Source organism: Diadema antillarum, unplaced genomic scaffold (genome assembly GCF_040938485.1).
Source record: "Diadema antillarum isolate AM-2024a unplaced genomic scaffold, OU_Dant_1.0 seq00000413_RagTag, whole genome shotgun sequence".
NCBI lineage: Eukaryota > Metazoa > Echinodermata > Echinoidea > Diadematoida > Diadematidae > Diadema > Diadema antillarum.
Genome location: NW_027271399.1, coordinates 1513032 through 1538831, shown reverse-complemented (window position 1 = coordinate 1538831; position 25800 = coordinate 1513032). Strand labels below are relative to the sequence as shown.

Here is a 25800-nt window from a genome sequence, read left to right as displayed (position 1 = left end):
TAAAATGAAGCGTGTCGAGACTAGCTCGTCTTTGGTGATAGTAGATAACTGACCAATCTCTAATGGACCTTTGCAACCATTCGGACCACATTTTAATCATCTGACACATCACTTTATTCAAATTAACTTCTGTTCGGTGTTGATTTGTTGTTTGTTTGTTTTAATGAAGTAAAATTATTATTGCACTGTTTAGTTAATCTGAAAGATGTATGTAGCACTCTCAACATATCAAGTAAACACTGTAAAGTTATAATGCGGGAAATGGCAAAAACAGCTAGCAGTGCCAGTATGAACGTTTTGTTAATTCAGTGAATGAATGCACTGGACGGGTTACTTACCGTCCTGGCACATCGCTCCTTCGTAGCGCTCCGTGCAGTTACAAGAGAACCCGTTAATGAGATCAATGCATGTTCCATCGTGCTGGCAGGGGGCGCTCGAGCATTCGTCCACATCTGTAGATGGTTAGGAATCATCGAGACCACTTATTTAGAAAATCCGCGACTTCATTATTTCCTCAAAGGTAATGCTAGACAACGGGCCTATATACCTTTTATGCCATATCAATAGCAAGAAGGTATACTACAAATGCAACAATCCAAGCCATCGCCCCATCCACCTTGACTGTTGTAATACTTTAACTTGATCTTACCAGCATGTGTACCTCAACTACAGACAAAAATTCATAAAGAAAAGGATCCTTGACGGGGATAACCGTGGGCAATCAGTTGCCAGTAGAAGTGAAAATGTTAATCCAAACAATACATCGTGCTGGATGATAATCCAGGAAGAAAAGATTAAAGAGGAAATCCACCCCGTAAATAAATAAACTTCAAAAGAAAGACAAAAATGTTCCCTACAGAACGATACAAAAATGACGAAGATAAGACAAAGATAAATCATTTCTTGACCCAGTCCTTATGAATATCTAAATCAGCAAGTTGACAATGTCATGCTCTCACAATTTCTTATTCATTTCATATATAGAAATGGCAAAAATCTCATATTTCAGTTGAATAAATATAAAACTTGTCTTAAAACCATCCAAAATAAAAAAGAATAATCTTGGTATGGGAATATGGTTTTACTTGTATTAGCTAACAACGACAATCTTTTTCTGAATTTCATGATCATACATGAATATTTGTGAGGGTATGACACCATCAACTCGCTCATTTGAATATCCGTAAGGACTGGTTAAGAATGTACATGTTTTCCGAAAAATGTGAAATTTCAAAATATCATATCTTCCTTGTTTCTTATCCGATTATTTTTGTCACTTTTGTATCATTCCCTGGAAATAGCTTTCTCTTTTAATTGAAGTTTATTTGGTTATTTTTGCCGTGGATTTTCTTCTTTAAGTACCTGTTTCGCAGTTGATACCGGTATACCCAGGTGGGCACTGGCACGTGTAAGAGCTGTTTCCATCGATACAGGATCCTCCATTCAGGCACGGGGATGATCTGCATTCATCTATACAGTATTGATATTATAATTTATAAGGAATAAATATAATTAGTTTTCTCCAGAGACAAAATAAAGAGCAAACAAATCCAGCATTAGACTAAGAAAAAAGGGAAAAATATCAACGTATTGAACATGAAGGGAATTAAATTATTTTTCTTCATATCATGACATATCACATTCATCAATTTTATACCTAATTTCTTACGGACATATGACGGACCAGGCAAACTGATAGCACTTGAGAAATCGTTTGCCGGGTTGACGCTCTGTAACGATGCACCAATAAGGAATGCAATGGATGTAACACAGCAAGACGATAAATCGCTGCTTCCCCCCCCCCCCCCCCCCCCCCCCCCAGTGGCGGATCCAGGGTAGGGTGGCGCAACCGGCGCACGCCCCCCTTATTTTTCGTGAAAAACAAAAGAAATAAAAAGAAAAAAAAATGAAATGAAACCTGGAAGTACCATCAGAAATATTAGTCACGCCCCCCCCCCTTTACAGAATTTATGGATCCGCCCCTGCCCCCCCCCCCCCACATGGGCCGAGTCGCAACGCCTAATAACAAGACTCAATGTGACATAGTCTCAAAAAAGGGCATGATTAACATAATTATAATGTGACCAATTTCAAAGACAGTGTATGAGGCAGGTATTATGCGGTCTGTATACTCTCAGGGCTTAATCATCATTTAATTCATTTTATATCCTGTCGATATATGGCCGTGCACTTTGCAATAGCTGCCAGAACAATTATGTGATGCCTTTTCATTATTTCCTTTCTCTCTTCCTCCATCATCATACGAGAAATGAAAGAAGGGAGAAATCTGTAAAAAACGCATGAATACGGAAAATTGACTCACCGTCTAAACAGACCTTACAGCTAAGATGGCAGTTTGCCAACATCCAGCGAGGATTCCGATCACACTCCCCGATCGATGCCCAGTACGGACACCTCTCGTGATTGTCCTGGCAAGCTATCATAAGAAATGAACGAGGTATACAATACCACAACTTTAGGCAACTTCAATTGCTATTTCATCTTTCATACATTTTCTTCCCCAAGAAGAATTGTTGTGGTAATTTTCTAAACAGCAAAGAATTAAACCACTAAAACGCTATCAATTATAATAGATATAACAAAGAGGAGGATGAAGATAATGTTCATTATAGTAATCATAAGAATATAATTCTTGGTCATCTTTATTATTATCGTCATCACAGTCATGATTACGCAGAAGAAGATACAGCTTTGAAAAGAATTTCAAGTAAGAGTTTTTATGAGGAAGTGATGACAAACGTGGCAGTTCAGTTTATCTATCTTTTGTTCTTTGCAGCACACAATTCGCTGATCCCCAACTCACCATAGTCTATGCACACACCGCAGCTGTACCTGCAAAAGTGACGCATGTAGCGCGGATTGATATCACATTCCCCAATACCCATCCAGTAGGCGCATGAATCGTGTTCGTCAATGCATTCTAATGGAACATGGGGAAAGAAATAAGTAAAGACAATTGGACTGTTAGGGAGACTAATTGGGAGACGAAAAACCAAGGGAATGATGAAGAGAGAGAGATGAAGAGAGTACAAATAAATTCTTAGGAAGTTTTGTGAGATAATTGCGTACATGTAATCATCACAAGGCTCTCAATTGCTTAAAAAAGTTAAAACCCACAAAAATATTACAGAAAAAAAAAAGATGACAGCAAGAACAATGGAATACGGTCACTCCGGTCTCGAACTCAGGTGTAAAGCAATGATATCGATTATCCATCAAGTTTGTCCAGAATAAGGTGAAAATAGTCGGGTTTGAATAACATCCATTACAATGCGAGGAAAAAAAATGTATGGTGTACACTGCACTATACAAATGCATACGAAAGCACAATATGGTCGTAGCATGGTTGTAGTAACATCTGCTAACACGGTGGTTATGATCAATGACATGGTTTATAGCGTGGTGTCAGCAAGCAATGTAAACGAAGTGCTTGAAGTAGTACAATAAAAAAAAGTGCGTTTGACTTTCGAAATTAAAATTTCGAAACCTGCGTCCATCCATCCTTTCTTCATGGGGCCTTGATTGATTAGTGTTGATATCGGAAGCATACAACTTGAAGAGTGTATTAAAAAAAAAGATCACCTAACAGGCATGTAACACTCACCAATGCTCACGCAACATATAAATTCATAGCACATACGCATCTATGCTTAGTATATTTTTTCATGACGGTCTAGATGATAGTCTAACATGCTTTCATGCAGCAGTCATGACATCCTTAAAGCATAAGTTGATCTGCATATCAATGGGGCGCTGTACAAAGCTGAAAAAAAATAATGCGTAATTACACATGCCGGCTGGTGGAGAGCAGTGGATAGAGTTCATAACCCTTACCCAGCTCACAGTGGTCGCCGTAGAAATTCGTAGGACAGAAGCAACTGTAACCGCCTACCAGGTTGTTACAGACTCCGCCGTTTTCACAGGGACCGGTACCGTTCTCTTGGTTACATTCGTTAAAATCTGTTGCCGCCATTCCAAATGATGAAATATATACACTGGATGTTTTACTAGTAAACAATTACCATACTTTTATGCCTATATTTTATGAGTGAAATCAACTGATTTAGTCAAATAACAGATAGTAGAGGAAATTCAACTAGATGTTAGATCGTAACGTCGAAAATGCAACAACCTCCTGAAATTCAGATTAAAAATGGACCACTCACGAAACAAACAAATAAACATACAAACAAACACAATCTAGACATGTGTGTTGTGCTGCCTAATCATTATAGCACAGCAACAACGAGGAAATAGGCAATTTCATACTATTCAGACCACAATTCTACAAGCACACAAAATAGTAGGCCTGATTAGAACTCCTTGTTATGTATTCAAAGAAACAAATTTAGAAATCAATAAATGTACCAGTCCATTTAGTTTTAGACTCGATAGCCTTACTCTGCAAACTTACATATATTATCAAAGGATGAAAACTCTCTGATACATACTGAACTAATTTTCACATATCCATCAGGTACTGTGACAGATTTATATACATATATATATATATATATATATATAGAGAGAGAGAGAGAGAGAGAGAGAGAGAGAGAGAGAAAGAGAGAGAGAGAGAGAAAGAGAGATCAAATCTAATAATCACACCAATCATAAAGTGTGATGATTTGTATGCTTTACCTAGCTAATACCAATGTATTTTTCAAATGATGTTACGTAACGTTCATATATCAATGATCACGTATACAATGTTAAGTCCAGAATTCTCTATAGAGGATCGATTCTGATTCACACTCCATTAAGCCTGGCTATCACGTTCACCATGGAACGTATCACATGCTAAATTGTATATCGTCCTCTCTGAAATGTAATAACGAAGACTTTAATCGTGTAATAAAGTAACTATCAGGCTGTTTGGAGAAGGAGTCCGTTGAGAAACACTCACCCTCATCACAGGTTACCCCAGTCCACTCCTGAGGGCAGTCACACAGGTAGGAGCCGGCGTATCTCCTGCAGGTTCCTCCGTTTGCACATGGGTTCGGTGTGCAGAAGTCGAACGTGTCATTAACTGTAAGGGGAGTGAGACGTAATTGACATACAGGTTACACCAAATAAATTAAAACTACAGATGCTAGACTGATTTCTATGTGACTTTCTGCAATGGAGGTGGGGGATATGTTATTGTGAATATCATCATCACTTCACTTGGTTTGCTATATCATATTCAGTGTTTCAGCGTGATTTAATACCTATAGATCCAGAAACCTTCATTGCTGGTAAGAGGGGAGGGGGTGGACTGGCTGATATGTATTGTTACTTTATTATTCTTTACCCCTTAAGTACAGTGAAAATTAAAAATCGACAAATATAAATAAATAAATACATGATAGATAAATATAACTATAAACACACACACACACACACACACACACACACATATATATATATATATATATATATATATATATATATATATATAGATAGAGAGAGAGAGAGAGAGATAGAGAGATAGATAGATAGATAGATAGATAGATAGATAGATAGATAGATAGATAGATAGATAGAGATATACTGTGCTCACCTTGATTGCATATTTCTCCTGTCCATTCGTCTGGGCATACACATGTAAAATTCTGATTTGTCGGCATGGAGGAATTCGTTACGTTAGGTAGGATGCAATAGCCACCATTAAGGCAGGGGTTGACTGCACACGGCGTTGACGTAACATCTTAAATGTGGAAAAACAAAGGTATTGTCATATTAATGGTGAAAAACGAAACTTGGAATACTCGTCACCAAGTTATCGTTAAAGATACAAATCTACGTTACCACGCTCAAAGTGCTTAATCTCACCAATGCAGAAAACACCAACAACTAAAAGCACACCTTAATGCATCCACACCACGATTACGATCACACAAAACTTTTTTTTTTTTTGCTAACTAATCCATGAGTCATTTAGACGTAGCACTTAATAAGTATGCCCAGAACAATATCAAATCTTTGGCAAAAACTTGCTGTTTGACCCACTCAAATTGCTTTAATAGTAAGAGACTCTGTAAAGCTGTCACAGACGATATCTGCAAAAACAAACAAACAAACAAACACCAAAACAAGAAGTTTAGAATTGAAGGAGGCAGATTATCCTAAAAAAAAGAAGGATACAGTCTTGCGTTCAATGCAAACATATCTAGATCGATAAAGACGATCATTTCTAGTCCATATCTAATCTTTACCTTTACGAACGAGTTGCAGAGGTTAAACTATTTAGGGTTTGATGACGTACAACACTCTGGAAGTGGCTCGACCCGAAAGATTATATCTCAGGTCAGGCCTTATCTACCTGTCCAGTGGATTCCTATTTGTTGTGCGCATGCATACAGCGTATATCTAAACATCAGTTGTTTTGATGTTTAAAGGGATAGTATAGTTTTGGTTGAGAAATAATTTCAGGTTTCTAACATTTTTTTTTGGGTGAGATAATAAGAAACCTCTTATGAAATATGAAAGAGCATGTAATTCCTTGAGGAATTCAATATTTCTTTGATGAAAATTGGTTTTGAAATGGCTGACATATCCAAAATAGAGCGATTCTAATAAAGTGTGGGACCCACATTTTACTACGATCGCTTTGTTTTACTTTGGTTTTGGGTGTTTCAGTCATTCCAAACCTGATTTTCATCAAATAAACTTTGATTTCCTCTTAAAATGGTGATATGCTCTGTACTATTTCATAAGTGTTTTCTTGATATCTCGCAAAAAGCTAAAAGCCCAATTCTCATCTCCACCAATACTGTACCATCCCTTTAAGAGGTAAAAACAAACTTTAGACCCATTTTTGGAAAGGCTATCAGAACTTTTCAAAGTGGCTCGAATTGTGGGTTGCATTTGTAGCAAAGGCTTGAAAAACACATAACAGATTTATATCTAGGTCTTACTTAGTTGGCACGTTTCCCCTGACCAGTTCTGTGTGCAATTGCATTGGAAGCCGTCTGGCGTCGAGACACATGTTCCTCCATTCATACACGGCTGACTAGTGCAAGCACTCATGGGCGGGGTACTACTTCCATTAACAGTGACCGTTACGGGAGGAGACACTGTTGTATAATTGGCTGTAGTCATAGAGGAGGTGGTGTTTTCTACTCTACTCGGTTCTGTCAAATATTAAAAAAAAATGATGAATGACAACAACAACGATAATCAAGGAACCATTCAAATTATTTCAATTTTTAAAAGCAAAACCCTGTAAGTTGGATGTCCAAAAATTTGGTGAAAACAACAATATCACTGCATTTAATCAAGGTCTTAGAAATTTGCGACTTGAACTTACATTTTACGTAATACCGCAATATCGCAATATCGATTGCTCACGCCTTTCGCTTGTGCACATTAGCATTTTGATGAATATGAAATTACATTGTCTGGAACATTAACATAGGCAGCATGTTTCTATTCAAGGGTATCATACAGATCATCGGTATCTCATGAGCGAGGCTCAGTTGCCAGATGGTTCGACAGAAAAATAAAAAAGTAATTATCTTCATTATAATCTTGCAGTCTGCATGGCTAATCAGCTTTCTCAAAAGGATGCATTTGCTAAATGTATTTGGTGCTACAATGAACTTCATCTTGCCCGTGCTTATGCCAATAAAGATGATTAAAACAAAACAAATAGTGCGCATTGGACAAAATAGTGTTGAACATCTGGTGACACGTATGCATTTCGAATATTTGTTTTACCAGCTGACGAAATGCCAACATAGTGTTCGCTGCACAGCCTACGCTCATCTACAGTGCATGTCGACATGTTTTGTACTACATTAGCTAACCATTGACCGGAGGGTGGCGCTGTGGCTTAGTTGGTTAAAGCGCCTGTCTAGTAAACAGGAGATCCCCGGTTCGAATCCGGGCAGTGCCTTTTTGTATTTTGATTCAAGAAATATAACTCAGATATATACTATTTCCTTAGTAATTGGCAGGATTTCTTTTCTTTTTTTTTGCGAGTGGTTCTCGCAATTTATATTCTCGGATTTATTTCTTATCTTTTTTTAAATTGCTTTCATATCTATTAAGCTACTGGGTTCACATTAAACAGTAAAGGGTGAATTTCATAGCGTGCGAAATTTCTTGTGAAAACGCAAATTTTTAGACTTTAATTCCTACAAAGTGTATTCATTAGCAGGATATTTCGAGGGAAGCGTGGGGGATAAAACATCGTCCAAAACACATTTGCATAAAACTCTATCAATTTCACAGGTCTTATTTTTTTGAAAGTGGGATTTTCTTTTTTTTTCTTTTTTTTTTTACAATGAATTCATTATATTAGTGCCCTTTTCATCTCATTTTGATTAAGCATCTTCTATAAAAGATATCTAAAAATGTCAAATGGTGCAACTGCCCTCTTTCGTTTTACTAATCCATGCCCTGCTCGATGTTAAATGTATCGGACAAAAATGATTAAAAAAGAAAAACATTAAAAAAAAAGTGGAGCCAATCGATACTGCAATTATCTTATTTGCAAGTGACAAAAAAAGGTCATCATCTTGACAATAAATTTCATTTCAAGCTCATCAATACTTTCCCTTCTGGACTGCGTTATGATACAGAGGTAATGTTATTTCAAAATGATCCGAAGGCATCAAAACGGAAAACGATACAGGCACCACTTCTGTGCATATATTATTATCATTTTTTTTTCAAGTACACGAGCATCACTACTGAGCGAAAAGAACTTACCCCCACCGTAGTATTCGAGATTCAAGCATCCGCTACCGAGCAGTTTGAAGTCGTCGATAGCGATATCTCCGACCGATCCGCCACCAATCTCTACAACAAAGACGATCTGCAGAATTACAATATTGTGATAGTTATTTTTGTGTCATCAGATCTTCAAGGAGTTACAGCAAAAATTACGGTTTGAATAATAGTCATTAAAATGATTATCATGCCAATGATAACAATGATAACAAGAATATAAAGAGAGTAAAAGCATCATAAACATAAAAAATTATCCTTCTTATCTTCATTGTTATCAGTCTGTTTTCTTTTTTACCCACAAAGCTTGTTAATGAAAAGTGCATGTTATACCCGATGGATTGATATAAACTGTAACCAGGAACATTGATAGACTCCCTGTATGATGACCGTTGCCTATGATTATTATGATTGATTCGGCTGGTCTTTCGAGGGGTTTTAAAGTAAATTTCAAAGGCAGTGAAACGGATGGGATGTGAAAACTTACTTCATGAGCCCCATGGTAGATCTCATAAATTATCACACTTACATCAATATAGATTGTGCACATTGTGTATAATTCACATATTGATTCGTCTCAACTGGACATCGACAAACGAAATCTTGAAGTATATATGATGGTGATGATGATGATTAGAGTTACATTGTATAATATAATTGTATTATATAATTATATATTATATTATATTATATTATATTATATTTTATATTATATTATATCATATTACATTATGTTATATTATATTATATTATATTATATTATATTATATTATATCATATTATATTTTATATTATATTATGTCATATTACATTATGTTATATTATATTATATTATATTATATTATATTATGCCACCTGACAATGATATCAAATGGCAAAAAAAAAACCACCCATAAAACACACACGATATTAATGACGTGGATAGTGTTGATAATGGTGACGAAGGTAACTGTTGTTTTATCAATTTATAGGGGGGGGGTGGGTTACAAAACTGCAATGAGGTTAAAAACAATCAGCTTATTAGATAAGAATTCATTTGTATCTTTAATAAAAAACTGCAGTTGTCTGAAACATTTTTCTTTATCATTGCAAAGGCCATTGATACTTTGTCTGAATATAACATGATTCTGTTATAATTATCATCATTATTACTATGATTTTGACGACAATGATCCAATTAAAACATTTCCGCAATAGCTTGGGCACATGTAATTGTTTCCTAATAGTATACATAATTTGCACGCATCGGATCGGTATCGGATCGGTCAATACTCAAAGAATTTATGCAAACATTGATACTAGTATCTCGTGATAATTCCAACGGAAAAGCCCCAACTACAATGGTACTTGTACCTGGAAGCGCCCTCCCACGTCAGTAATATTTGCTCTCCCTTCCAGCCAGACTTTGCCCTGTTCTCCATCTCTGTGCCACACCAACGATCCGAAGTTTGCTTGGTCGGGTGACGTCATCACGTACACGCTGAGAGATCCGATCTGGTTCCCGTGCATATGGTAGTAGAACGAGGCGACGCACGGACCCTGGCTGTCCTTGATATAAACAGCACTCACATAGGCGGCCCGGTCGCCGACAGTTCTATCGTTGGCCTCCGCGTACATGTAGACACCTTGAGATATTGTGATGGATATAGGAATATTCAAGTTGGAAAATTATCCTGCTCTTGTGATATAATCCCAATCATCGTCACTTAGTTTAAACCAAAATCAAAAGAAAGCAAAGAAAATAAGTAAATTCAAGCTTTGGTGTACCGTTACGTATTTTTGCCTTAATTATTCACATCTATAGGTGACGGTGAAAACAGCCGATCAACCTCTGACAAAGCAGAAATCATAGTTATTTGGATGACGATTAATTGAGTATCAGAAAATGATTATTGTATGAGATAGTAAAGGTAACATTCATTGCTTGAGTGAAAAAAAATGCCTATAAACGAGGAAGTATGTGTCGTTATTCCATGAATTAATGAGGTTCAATATTTTTTTTTCTATAATTAATCATAGATCGAATAAATACGCTTCTGTCAGGATTTCGTACAGTTCTTGTCCGTTCGACGCCTGAGCTCATTTGCTCTTGGATACTTGCGAGACAAATGTATCAAATTACACACCTCGTGTACATGTTTAACTCGATAGGATTTCTGAAAAGATGGGCCATTTTGCAGAAACAACTAAAAATTGCCAGTCCCGACATGGCGATTAATATGTTCATGCGCACTCTTGAAAAAGAATGTTATGATGTGTCACGTTTGTAATAATTATGTAGCTTTGATTCGCAATGCGAATGATGCTGTCATCACACAATGCCTAGAAATATTCTTGCTCTGATAGCATCATGTGCTCTCCTTCTTTCTTTTTAGCACATTCTTCCGTTTCTGTTTGTTATTGTACAATTAAAAATCAATAGATTCCCTTGTTTGTTTGTTTAAGTTGAAACAGTAGCACATCATCAGCAAAGAAAGCTAATAAAAAACAATTTATTTATGATTGTGTATAGCCTGTTATTGTATATTTTCGTTCACAAACATGTTATCGACTAAGAATATTCATCTCCCTATACCTATGCTGGGATACGGGGGGGGGGGGGCATCCTTAAAAAATCCTAACCTGTGTGAGGCAAGACATCTCAATCGACAGGTCAAGATAATTCGAAGTTGGCAACCATACGCACCTTTCGTCTTGCCAAGGGTGTGGTCCCTCATCGGGCCGGTACGTCGGGTCAACGTTTTCCCGCTGTTCGTCCGCCAGTCGAAGTCATCACTGGTAGACTGGGTAAAATTGCAGCCTCTTGTTGGGATGTCGTCTTCAAAGGTACAGTCGACGGAATACTCTTCAGAATAACAGAATTAAATGCGTTAAAAATTGAATTGTAACCTTGATTCACCACAATGTCCTAGAGTACCCAGCAGCGTACATGGATGATCTTCATTCAATGCCCACTGGGCTACATTCGATATCCATTCGAAAAGTGCCCATCAGGGAAAATGCGCATAATATACGCTCATCGCGGTAACGGTCGACACCAGACGAGATTGCTAGGTTGTGTGTTAACATTAGACAGAGACCAGGGGATAAATCTGTACACAATTCGTTTGGGGAATTCTCGCGTATATTCGTCCCGGGCTAGCCTGTCCACTCCATGGTATATCCCCGGCTCTATCGGGTCTTTGAATGGAACTGTTTCTTGACCATTCTCACATATTTGTAGGCATCGTGGAAGCCACATGAATTCATTCATTAAGGTCATTTAAAAAGTTACATGATTGTATTAGCGAATGTTACCGAATCGTGTTTATTCTTAATTGAAGTTTGCCATTCTGCAAACTTTAAGGGCGTAAGTGCTGATGAGATGAAATTTCTTCTATTCCCTTCCCCTGCTACACCCTGAGCATTCTACTGTAGAATGTTCATATCATTATATTCTAATTACTATTAGTGTTGTTGTTCTGAACATATAGTTAATTTTATTATCACAACTTGTTACTATGCTATCAGCGTTACCAATTTCATCGTCATCATCAGCATCCTTCTCAATATCAACATAATTGCAGTTCTGACATTCATGGTATTGAAATCTGACAGTGAAAGTATTAGATCATCAGATCATTCAATTGATAAGATTTATACAGCCTATTGGTAAGCAAACCGTCATTTATCATGTTTGCAGACTATCATCTCAATCCGTAGACGATGAACATAGGCAAAACCGTGTAAGTGTACTAATATGATAGCAACAAAAACGAAAAAACAAGAACAAAGATAAACACCCAAATGTTATGAATGACGAGATTATTGACATCTACCAGGGACTGTTGCCACAATTCAGGAATGATTATGGTACTTCTCTGTTTGAATAAAGCATCGTTTCATTTCGTTTCATTACTTTATTTGAGCTCTGCAATATACTTCAATCCGGAGATTGGTCTTCCACATGTCCATGTAAATAAGATACATAAATGTGACAGAAATATATAATCCTTGTCTTCGATTATTCACTCCCAGAAACAAGAGGTGGAATTGTAGGTTCGGGTATATGAAACTTAGGAATAGACAAACCTTCTACAGTAATATCGTCAATTGCAATGTCCCCCATCAAGCCATTGCCGCTTACAGCTTCAAATATGGCCTGCAAAAGGATTAGGACACAGTTATAAGGTACAAATGTACCTACCAATATAATATGCATAATAAGACACAACAGCAACCAGTATAATTCCTTATATTTATTTATATATATATATATTCAATAGTCGAATTTCATAATAAAATGTATATCATAACTTTCATTGAAAAAATCCTGTTCCTATAGTGCTTAAAACAGCACTTTATAGCTTGTTACCCTCGGAATCCATTATTTCAACCTGAGCCTCTTAGTGCATAGTATAATAGTATTTACATGTATTATCATATACTGAGTTAAAAATTATAGCATATGTATTATAGAGACGAATAAATGGTGGATTTTTTATATAGAAAAAGAATATCCGACACAAAGAGCAGTGAACATAGAAAGCACACACACATGCGAGCGCAATATAGGCCTACACTTTGGGCCTACACTTGCTTATAACAGCATGCATAATATATCTATATATGCCGTATGATGTCATGCCGTGTAACATGACTCCTCTAACTTCTGCTAGACCCTATTAGAAATATCCCTACCTTGCCTGTAGCGTTAGGCGGAAGGCGAATCTCGCCCTGAGTCCACACCGCCTCCTGACTGCCACTCCGCCGCCAAATCGGCTTGGGACTCTTTTTCTCGCCCCTCACCACCAGAAATATATTCAAGGTGTTTACGTTCCTGCCCCACATGAAGTAGTAGAACCGCATCACCAGTCGCTTGTTCCCGGTGGACAGAGAAGGACTCGACATACGGAAGCGCTGTCCTCTACCGATGGCTACCAAACCACGGGAAGTCCTTTCTGAGGTTTGCGCCAGGAGATATCGTCCTCCTGTAAATGATAATAATGATAATGATGATGATGATGATGATGATAATAATAATAATAATGACAATAATAATGACAACAATAATGATGATATAATAATAATGACAATAGTAACAATAACAATAATAATAACAATAATAATGATAATAATTATCATTATTATTATAATAATAATAACAATTTTAATAATTACTATTGTTATCATAAAAGATAAATAAATGAATAGATACATTACAATAATAGTAATAACAATTACGATACTTAGATAGAAGAGACTTTCGCGAGTCAAAAGCCTCCGCTCACATGACTTTCAGCAACTTTCAATATTACTGGAGCAATTTCTGTTATTGTTAACACATCAAGGCAAACCTGAAAGCAAAGATTTTATTTAGATATAACGAGATCAATCTCTAAAACATATGATTTGCCTAATTTTGTGAATCAAATGACTGCCATCAGGAGAGAAAACCCAAGGATTTTTTTTTTATTTGAGGTTTTGAACCTTCCTCTAAAGCCATTCTGAATTTACCTACTATAGGTAAAATGCGATCAGATTTTGTTGAGGGTTTTATTTTATCCAGCTACATCTTTTTTTTTCCGTAGTTGCACATAGTGCTTTCTCAACCATGTTACTACCTTACTTGATAAAAAGGTGACATTACCGATGATTAACCTTTAAACGGCAATGGCGAAGAGAGCGGGATATAAGGGGATTGCTCATTCACAAAATACAGCGTGTGTGTGTGTGTGTGTGTGTGTGTGTGTGTGTGTGTGTTTGTGTTTGTGTGTGTGTATGTGTAAGTCGTATGAAATGCCGACTGGATAGGACTGGAGAGGTCATTACGCATTTCTCGTGTTGAAGTTGGAGCACAAAGCAATAGGGGCTCGTATCTGGTTGTACTTCCGACTCTTTTTTATTCGTCATATCCTACGTTGATCGAAAGCCATTGAACTGACACAATCATTCACGTAGAGATAAGCGATTCACCTGTCACAGTGTATACATCCAGACAACTTTCACTTTTGTCCTTGTCCGTACTCTGACAGTAGAATACTCCTTTTCTAAGACAAAATCTTACACAGACACGATACTTTACAAGTTGTCATTCTTATGATAGTGATCCGTGACCACACCAACCGTTGGATTCGACAATGATTTCTTTCCAAAGTGTTCATTTTGGCGGAAAACCACATGTGCTTGACATTTCATCCTATTACTGAATTTAGTCAGTGCTCTCAAACCAACCTATAAATAACATTAGTATAGGCAGCATCTTTGAATGACTAAATAAACATTCACAACAGTGGTAACTTCTTCATGTACAGTGTAGATGTAAAGCGTAATTGTACTTTGCAACATAAGTACATTGGCAAACGAATTTCTTCTACAACACCAGTATAACGTTTCTATTACCATGAGACTGATGAACATACCGACATGAAATCAGGTCGAAAGAGATACAAGTTCGTGCACCGATATAATCTGACAATTATGACAATTCTTCTATATAAAGTCACATGTGACTACATGTTTTTGGTTGATTTTTCGTTGAAATGTGAGCTTTAGGGCAGATTTCATATATCAAACTAATGCCACTGTTAAGAGTACTAAAACAGTATAAAAGATAATTTTGAATGAAACATGAGGTCACTGTGCGAAATAAAAACGAATAACATTGTGTAGAAAGTTAAAACAGGATATGTGGGTAAATAAAGCCACTTTACAGTGACAATTATTGATCACGTGGAGAGAAAGTCGTTGCAGACTTTCTCTTGAACTCCACTTGTATAACTGATGTATTTGAAAAACTGGACAGGTGTTCATGAAAACTATGCTATAGTTATTATTTTATGAACCAGGTGCATATCGGAATAGTACAAGTGAATGTGTATTCTTTTCACGCAAAATGACCAATGCAATCCAAGCAGCAATTACACGTAAACTACTTCTTTCTGCTTGATTGTTTTAAAACTATAACTTTTCTGATTAAAAGATTAATTCTTGCTTTGGAAAGTCAGCGGTACAGAGGTCAAGTCATTGTAGGCCATTGCTAACACTAAACTGGAAGATTGATTTGGACGTCAGACAGTGCAAGCGATTTTTTTTTGGGTAATATACAGACTTTTTACAAAGATCTTAGAGCACTTACATTATTTGCTTCATCTTGGCTAATGTACAATAAAAAAAATGCCAATTTGATTTCAAAACATTCAGCCTACTTCTTACAGTTTTTCTCAATCTGTATTTCATTGCAAATATCTCCTTCCTCTTCGAATACAAACAACAACAACAACAACTACTACTACTACTACTACTACTACGACGACGACTTCTACTACTACTACTACTACTATTTCTACTACTACTACTACTACTACTACTACTACTACTATACTATCAATTTTAGTTATCAACCTATCAACCTATAGTATTGATTAATCTTAAACAGTAACATTGTGAGGGGATGCCAGTAGTAATACGGAAGGCAGTTGCGAATACTCATTAATGTTGATACTACATTCCACTTACGTCCGGAACGGTCAGAAGGAGGTCCAGTTCTGGCCTGAGGGGAAGGTCCAGACTTCATTACCCATGGCCGGTCCGAGTTGCTGATCTCTAAATCAAAGCTGCACGCGGGGTTGGCGTTCTCGTCAAACGTACACGCGTATAGCGTCACTGCGCCAACTGCAAGAACAAGTTAGATCATTGCTTATTCACCTTCATCTTCTAAAAATAATGGTCTAATTTCACATTCAAACACTTGGTAAAACTAGCAAGAGCACGTTATTAACACAACCGAGAAGCTTAAACATTTTCTTTATATAGCATCGACGTATCAACAAAAATAAAGTTTAAAAAGGGACCATGGTAAAATGTACAAAGAGCTATAATTTTTGTGAACATAATTTCATAGTTATATGAAAACTTCACTCGTTTTCAAAGTGGTATAATGAATAAGCTTGCCCAACCTTTCAATTTATGGAATTCATGATCGAACAAACAATAAAGTGCGTATAGACATAGTGACCATATAAAATGGTCCGTGCATTGACACTTCGACAGACATCCATCACGTTTTGTATTGAATGCATTAACAACCCTTTTCTATCAACACCGACAAATACCAGGCTTGCTGTCAGTTTAATGTTTTCGCAAGCACCATTTATAAGGATTTCACGAATAACTATGACATCACGGGTGCACAACTTTAAAATCCAATATGCCTGATTTTGCAAATGACCCTATTCTGCCCATACGCAAATTGGAACAGTGAACTGACTTCTATAGTTTACCGCCTCTAAGTTGATGAATGACGAGATATAGTTTCAATTGCACAGCCAGTACCATTTCTAGGAATACCTGCCAGCTTATGACCTTGTTGTGTTAATTATTACCGTCGGACTTTCGATTGCGATTATGGTGTATGTAGGCCTACTGCCTATTCATAGATCACCCTTCTCTCAACATAGAATGCAATTCGAGATGACACAAGAGAGTCTTCGAGATGACACAAGAGAGTCAATCTGTGCCAACAATCTGAAGGGTGTTTCAGTGCACTGAAATTACATTTACATGTGAAGTTTTAGAAGGAAACAAATGGGATAGGACTGGTTTACATGACAAAATATCTGGGGCGCCTGTAATGGTAATCATTATAGGTGTAGAGATCTCTTTGCTGGCAATGTTTACACGATTTGCAAGCTACCGTAGAGGAAGCGTCAGGTCCGGTCTCCGCGTAATTATTTCCATCAAAATAAACCTCATGAAATAGCTGTTGACGTTTCTCGAATACAGTACCGTATTGGTACAAAAAGAAAAAAAACCACCGAATTACGATAAAGAGCATTGTAACCACACAGACAGGTGGAGGGACAAGTGGTATAGACAATTAGATTGATTAAAACATTTGCTTGAAAATGTGATCTGAATAATGGGAAGTCTCTTCATGGTACACTATAAGAGTAAACCGTGAGTGATTTCTGCTTTTGTTGCTTCCATAAATATGACCTATAGAACCTCTCATCCTGCCGGCTTTACGCTGTATTTGGCCTTGCCCTCGCTAAAACCAAACTAATGAAACGGAACAAAAGGAACAAGTTACCAAACAACAGAACAAAACATATCTATTGTAAGCCTTCTACTTCCTCTCACACCTTTCGCCATTCGCTCTTCTGACAAGAAGACACCCCACAGCAACCAAGCAGCAGACTGACTAAAATGAGGGTAGTACAAGTCATTCGAAGATGGTTATCGTAAGGTGTAGCCAGGGAGGTACGGTGTTAGTTAGAAACCAGAGCCATGTTTAAAGCTGTTCGTAAAGTTACGAACGACTAACGAACGACTGGTGATCAGTCCTGTTGTGCTATACTCGTCAGAATTTCAATAATTCCGTACAAGAACTGATCACCAGTTGTTCGTAAGTCGTTCGTAACTTTACGAACAGCTTTATGAAACACCCCCAGGTAATAGTTCGAGAGGCGTAGATTGTCCACTCCCTGTGACATGTTGTGTGCAATCAAGCTGTGTTGTATTGTTTTGTTTTATTCTTAATGTGATTTCATGAGAGGATGTAAACAAATTAATACGATTAAAGTTGCTAACAAGGTGCGAGCTTTCTGGAAAACGAGGGGCTCTTCTGAGAATCAAAACTGACATCAGGAGGAGGAGAGGGTTTTAATACAATAGTTGGTTAAATTACGAAAGTGTAATATTCAATCAAACAGCTCGTATAGTGCTTGTGTTGTCAAGTCGAACTGTGTCGCGTTGTGTTGTCAACTCGACGAAGTCGACGAATTTTAGTCTTTCAGAGTGGGCTGTAGCCTGAGAAGGTTTAGGAGCTGTAACGAGCTGAACACGGAAAAGTATGTGACTACATAACTTCAAAGATATATACAAAGTCGTAGATTTCCGGGAGGGGAGTCAACTGTCAAATTCAGTTTTAAAAGGGAAATGTTTTTCTTCTTATCAGGAGGAGAACGCTCGAAAACATGTCCTACGGAAATCACTATGGATCGTTTCATTATGTGATAGGAATAAGAACTTGATGCAACACAAACAGAAACATTGTTCCTGCTTTAAAAAAGAATACGTGTGCTAGTTGTGATTAGGCCTATACTCTAGATATAACATTTGCATCACAATATTTTTTGCAATTTATTCAGTGCAGAAATTATGTACGTCCAGATCAGTTTTGTGCTAAACGTTCATTGTGTCATAAGGTGGTCCTGTAGTAGAAATGCAAAGAAAGTTAATCTTAACAATATCGCACCCTCGCCATACTGCGTAATCAAGGATGTACTAGGCGATCGTCCCTCCTTCTGATTATACCAGAGAGGTGTGGGAGAGAGAACGCCCTTCTCTCTAATTATTCGTGTTGCTCAGGTTTTTATTAGTAGTGCCATTAATTTTTTTCTATTGCTTTTTCTTCTAAACTTCTATTGTGTGTATGTCTACGTGTGTTTCTCGAGAATGGGTCCACGAGACTATGTTTCCTGATCTTACAAAGAGAGGCTATGGTAAAACGATTAGCAAACGTCAAGTTGACAGATCATTGACTCGGATACTACTGTAACAGGTTCTCCTCCGCTGTTGTTGCTGTTGTTTTGTTTGTTTCTACTGTGAGCAGAGAGAGAGAGAGAGATGGAGATATATATATATATATATATATATATATATATATAGTATAGAGCTAGTGTATACGCATGGTTTATATTATACACAAAGACCACTGAGGGAAGCAAATGTCACAGTCATGCTGCGTCAACAATAGTGGCATGGTTAAAAAAGAAATGAAATGATCTCTTCTAAACACACTTCAAATACCTTGTACGCTTTTACAACGTTTGAACGACTGACCACGCCAGTGATGCGCAATTTTTCCAAAAAACAACAAACAAACAACAAGAGGCCCCAAAACCAAAACACCACAACTACCACCAAAAAAGAAACAACCTGCCTTAAAAAAAACTAAAACAAAACAAAACAAACCAAACAAAGAAACAAACAAAGAAAATAACTATGACTACAACAAAACTCCTGTGTTTTCTAACGTGTAATTGTGCAATACAACAAGTCAATTGGACATCATTATTTTACCGGCAAAATCTATACTCTCAGGGGAAAATATTCTATACAGTATATCTCCCAGATGGTGATGTAACAGCGAGGGTGACACGGAGACTCACTGATTGATTGGTTGATCGATCGATTTTACGGGTGCTGTTCGTTATTCCGAAGGTTCGATATTCCGAAGGTTCGTTATTCCGAAGGTTCGTTAATCCGAAAATGAAATGAAATGATGAAATGAACATTTGTGGCATTATTTCGAAGGTTCGTTATTCCGAAGATTTGTTAATCCGAAAATGAAATTCGGAAAAACGAATATTCGGAATAACCAATCTCCGGACTGAAGAGCCTTCGGAATAACGAACCTTCGGAATAACGAGCTGTAACCGATTTTATTTCCATCATTGATGATATTCAATAGTCGACCCCTATTCCAATAAATTATTCCACTGTGCCATCCAACTGTACACATGAAGATGTGTACTTTTGCAGTGATTCTATCATCAGTTCATTCAGATGATTTAATTTGATTTAATTTGACTTAACTTGATTTCATATATAATTGCATTTGCTTTATTAGTTTCTGTATTTTCACCTTACAGAGTTTACATGAAATAGATTCAAGTTATCATGTGATCACATGAATACAATCCGTCTGTGTGCGGTAGTCATGCGCGGAAAGCTTAAAAAAGTGATACATTAAACAAAATAATACGAAGGCTACAGCTTTAAGGAAAGCTCGATGATGGTTGAAACCCTTACAGCATAATATAAAATAAGTTTAAAGGTTTGGAGTGACCTACTTTGAGAGGAAGAAGATGAGAATGGAAGAAGGAAGACGCACTGCTTTTGTTAAAGATACGAATAGGATGAATGGAAAGAATTTATTGCACCTGGGTTATCAAATTACACGGAGTTATTTTTACTGCCGGTTTGCAAAATGGACGCCAGGTCAGGAAAGGTAACCCGTTTTCAAAATAATTACATGCAAAGAGAACTCCGGAGCTTTGCGTCCGGCACACAGCTTATACATCACAGCTGTCAAAACATTGATAGTTACAAACCAATATCTTTAAGCTTTCTTAAATGAATGCGCGGACTTTGAATTTCTAAAATCAGCATGCAGTGAGTTCTAGGCGTCTGAATTTGTATACCTCATAGATTACAATGCTGTTACATTTTTGGGATTTCTCTGGGTAAAAATCATCGGGTTGTCTTGTTTAATAAGAGTTGATGTATTTGTTCAATCGAAAAAAAAATGTACAGAATTACTTACCGACAGTTGACCATTGAAACATAAATCGGCCTTTACGAAAAAAATTAACATCCATCAGTTAAACTTTGAGCGTTTTAAGTTTGCGAATATTTGGGAGATCTGTGTAATTCTTTAAATGAGGCTAGTATTGCTACGTAAACGAACAACTTAGTTTTTGGTTGAAAAAAAAATAAAAAAAGACAAACAAACAAACAAGATTAAAGGCTTTGTAACACAAAGGGAATGAGGTGGCCCTTACTACATAGGAGTAGAAAATACGGTAAATCAAGGAATTATCATTTTATTAAAAAGGTAATATCAATTAAGGAATTATGTAAAAAGGTCTTCGTTGGCAAATCGTACTGTGATTTACAGCGCACACCATTGCATTTTTCTATACAAATAAATTGCACAGATAGTTCCATCTCAGGGCCGGCGGAGCGTTTTAAAAAGTGTGGGGGCCCACTAACGGGTTTCATGAGCTAACAAGCAAAAAAAAGAAAAAAAAAAGGAAATTCCATTTCCGGGTTTCTTCAGCTGGCAAGCATGAAAAAAAATGGTCCTCAGCTCAAAAAAAATTAACAATAAAAGATTAAGGTCTTCAGTGAAAAAAACAACAGCATAACCTTACCGCGCTCACACTTCAAGATCTCTATTTACTTTGACTAAGTGCCACTTACGTACTTCCGGGTTAAAAAAAAAGTGTGGGGGCCCAAAGTGATGACGCCTCATGCATTCCTTTGTATGTTGCACAAAAAGTGTGGGGGCCCGAGCCCCCACGGCCCCCACGGTTCCGCCGGCCATGCATCTCAGACATTTGATTCCAAGAAAGTTAGTACTCTCTTTTTTCTTTCCAAACAGCTGGTTATCCCCTTGGTTTGTGTGTCTTTGACACATCTAGTGACAATACAGTATTGTATTTAAACCATACAGGTAATCTGAGTAATTCGGTGTTGAAAATTCGTGTGAGTGCTTGTAAACCTGAGTTGTAGTAAGTTGTACCAATTTGGGGAAGAAATGTGGGCAACTTGGGGAAGAAATGTGGACATTTTGTCATTTTATCAATTTTGTGATAAACTCATGGGTACTGGATATAAAGAACTTCAATAACCAATTAGTAGTTTGAAATTGCAGTCTAATTTGGCAGTAGACAGATGTTATTTTTATTGTGATAAGTGTCATTACTCCGTAGTCGTAGTGAGTCTTTTACATAATCATGTTGTGATGGCTATATCCAAGGCAAGTCATGTTATTTTCCAAACTGTTTCATCAAAGTAAATAGAATCGAATTTTTCCCATACTTTGGCATTTTGTATAAACAAGCATAATCTCCACCCACGTCAATTATTGGAATGATGCCAAAGAAGATTTTTCTGTTCATCCGAACTGATAAAAAAAAAAAAAACTGTTTAAAGGCTTTGACGAGACAATGGATAGCATCCCCCCTCTTTTATATGCGCACATTTTAATTCTATAAGCCATACTTAAAGGGGATGGCTAGTAACTGATCAGTGGGAATGAGTGGGAATGCTGGGGAACGATTGTTCCAATCCTTGTGGGATTCATTTAAGAGTACATTATATATCTACTGTTGTGTGAAAATTATTTGCTTCAGAACGGTCTCATATTCAAGTAATGTGCAGTTTAATGTTTCCAGGTTAGCATGCCTGTACAGTGACGGGCCATTAAACTGCACATTACTTGAATAATGAGATCGTTCTGAAGCAAATAGTTTTCACGCAACAATAGATATATAATGTACTCTTAAATGAATCCCACAAGAATTGGAACAATCATCCCCCAGCACTGATTCCCACTGATCAGTTACTAGCCATCCCCTTTAAGGATTAAAACACCAATTAAAGTTAGCCACCAGTAGATCTGAACGTGCGAAGTAGCAGGCGGAGAGGCAGGCCCCATCTTTATGCCGTACATGCACAATTCATGCAAGTGAGTATCAGGAAATATCATGTAAATAAAATGTACGGCTACAGATAACTTTTGGAGGCATGGAAGCTGTGAGTGTAGAAAGCCACCTGTGTGTCACGGCCGCCACTGGTCGCGGGAGGAAACGGCGTGAAATCCTGCTTGGCCGACAGCCGGAAATGGTACTTCTGTGCGCTTTGATCTGGTCCAAACTCAAGCAGTGCCACAACTTCATTTATGAAAGACCTCAAATTCAGAGGGTGAAGAAGAACCAATTCTTCGTGACTTCTGATTCTCTGTCTTCTTCAGTATATTCCATTACTACTTGGGTTCGCCTTGCCTATGTTTAATTTTGCTTGGCCAGGCGATCAATGGAGTTAAATTGCAAAGGATTATTTTTGTATAGTAAATATCCTTCAACCGGGAAGTACATCAAGAAAAGTGTATATTGCTCAGATAGCATGAGGGTTATTGAAAATGAACATGTTGAAATAGAAAATACAATTAAGTGCATTGACTCTTCAGAACTGATAAGTGGAGTAGTACTATAAACATAGACTGCCTGTATCTGTAATCTTCAGAAAAAAAAGGAGAAAGGATTGAGCCAGGACATTCAATGTTGTTTTAAATGAAATCAATGATTCGAAGCAACATACCAGCGGATATCAGAGAGAAAAAAAAGTGGTGGAACCTCTCTGCTATTACCGTGTGATGGCGTCGAACATTCATCAGACCCCCCCCCAAAAAAAAAAAAAAAAATAATAATAATAAACATGCACGGGCAACTAGTGCGAAAAGGACGAATCTTCCAGTCAAATTTAAAGGGAATTTCATCTATGACAACCAGAACAGTAAAATGTTGATCAAAATCGGATTAAAAGTAAGGAAGTTGTGAAATTTCAAATATTATATGATTTTTTTTTGTACAACAGTTCTTGAACAGACATGAATATGAAATGATGAGCTGATGATGTCACCACGCACAATTTCCATTGATCGTGTACCCACAATGCTAAAAAGTCTTTTTTTTTTCTGCTCGAAAGGTATCAAACATAATGTTATTCCTGGTTGAGTAACTACAAGATAATAATCAATCAGATAATTCAGGAATTGGGACTGGGGCATAACTGCATTTGATCGAAAAAGTAGAAATATCCTGGTTGTGTGCACATAAGCCTACATATGCTGAATGGCAAATTCCGAGGGGATAACATTATCAGTTCCCAGTTTGCCTAATGACCGTTCAATATTTGCTGTATGAAAATGAGCAAACTTCACAAAGTCATAACTTTCTTTCACTGTTGTGCTTGTAAGAGTTTACTCTTTCTTATTCAGACTAACTTTAATTGTCCCGGATTTTCCCTCTTAAGGATTATAAGGAAATAATGAGAGCTCAAGATCCGTAAACGTCTCAGCGAAATCGGAAACATAATTTGCGTATGATAATAGCTGGGAAGATAATAAGCACGTTGAGTCAAATTTCATGTCTCAAATTTCGTATCTCGGAAGCATTACTCATAGCGGCCTATAAGAATCTCGATTACACTTGTAATATGCATTGGCGTTCATATTCCTAAGAAAACAAGAGAACCGAAATGTCTGCTAAGTATGACAGTGCTGTCAATTTTCAAGGTACAATGAATCTTACATACTGTTGACGTTACGTTCCCTATAGGTTACTATCATGATCATACACGATTTATCCATTAATCAATAGTAACATAATACACGCATTTATGTGTTACTAATCGGAGGTGTTTTTTTTTTTTTTTTTGGTACGGGAGAGTAAAACGCGCTCTCTCTTTCCATATCTTTGTCTTCCTTTTTATCACATATTTCGATAATCTTTGATAATTTTGATTCTCCCGAATTGTATATATTTTTCTCAAGATCTGTGATAGTACCACTTGTTTTGCTGCAGGCTCAGAAAGAGGCCGCAGGTCTTTTATTCTTCCTTCTGTCTTCATATGGAAAAATACATAATGGCAGTGTAAAGATAGATCTAATTTTGACTGTAAACAGGCATCAATCAATACACAATGAAAAAAAAAACAATAATTCGATAAAAAGCCAAACATGTATAGGATTTCAATTGGTAATGTTTATTCGTTACCGCCGATTCCGAAAACAATTTTTGACTGATTGTCATAACGTCGAGAAAGTGTTGCCATATCATTATTCATTTCCGTTTTCATAGCTCGTTTTCCCACGATTTCAGCAAAAGAAAACAGAGATAGAAAAAGATATCAATGTACTGACACTCTTGAAACACAGGCACAACCTTCTCGTGGAGAAAGAAGAAGAAGAGGAAGAAAAAGAAGCAGCAGCAGCAACAACAACAACAACAACAGCAACTTTAGAAACGAGAGTATCCTGTAAATGACAAAACAAACAAACTGTCATTCAAACACAGACTCATGGACCTTTTGGACCTCTTCAACATTTTACAGACCAGTGATATTTTGGTCTATCATTATGGGACCTGATTGTCTGCATTCATGTGATCAATAATTGTTCAATTCCGTTCGCAACCTGGAATCCACTGTGAATAGTGACTGGTGAATACACTACACACCACTCGCAATAATCGCAGCTTTCCTGGGAGTTACCAAAAGGCGCGCTTTTGGGTTTCCATGGATACTCATTGAGAAGGTCTTTTGTACATGCATTTTGAACAAGAAGTGTACCTATGGATTATCAAGCCACAAAAGCCATTACACACTTGCTCTATCGTTGTTTTCCATTGGGGGACGTCTACTTTTTTGTTGTAGCTGATAGTAACAACAACAAAGCAACAAGAACAACAACTACCATGACAACGTATCCCCAACAACCCAACGTCCAACACTTTA

General features: G+C 37.1%; 1 protein-coding gene and 1 non-coding gene across 2 annotated transcripts in view; one reads left to right on the top strand and one right to left on the bottom strand.

Moving 5' to 3' along the window:
* The window catches only part of LOC139732317 (uncharacterized), a gene marked incomplete at its 5' end in the record, with an annotated part of 37407 nt that extends 21011 nt beyond the window's left edge, over positions 1-16396 (bottom strand). The window contains 14 exons of the mRNA XM_071643187.1: positions 339-452; positions 1363-1470; positions 2324-2437; positions 2825-2941; positions 3856-3981; positions 4925-5047; positions 5561-5707; positions 6918-7133; positions 8716-8821; positions 10087-10358; positions 11420-11578; positions 12805-12874; positions 13414-13703; positions 16231-16396. Coding sequence (XP_071499288.1) covers positions 339-452; positions 1363-1470; positions 2324-2437; positions 2825-2941; positions 3856-3981; positions 4925-5047; positions 5561-5707; positions 6918-7133; positions 8716-8821; positions 10087-10358; positions 11420-11578; positions 12805-12874; positions 13414-13703; positions 16231-16396 — 2128 coding nt within the window. The remainder of the gene's footprint in view (positions 1-338; positions 453-1362; positions 1471-2323; positions 2438-2824; positions 2942-3855; positions 3982-4924; positions 5048-5560; positions 5708-6917; positions 7134-8715; positions 8822-10086; positions 10359-11419; positions 11579-12804; positions 12875-13413; positions 13704-16230) is intronic.
* Positions 7824-7897, top strand: Trnat-agu (transfer RNA threonine (anticodon AGU)). Its single transcript has one exon. It is a non-coding gene; the product is annotated as a tRNA-Thr (tRNA).
* Positions 16397-25800: the final 9404 nt, after the last annotated feature.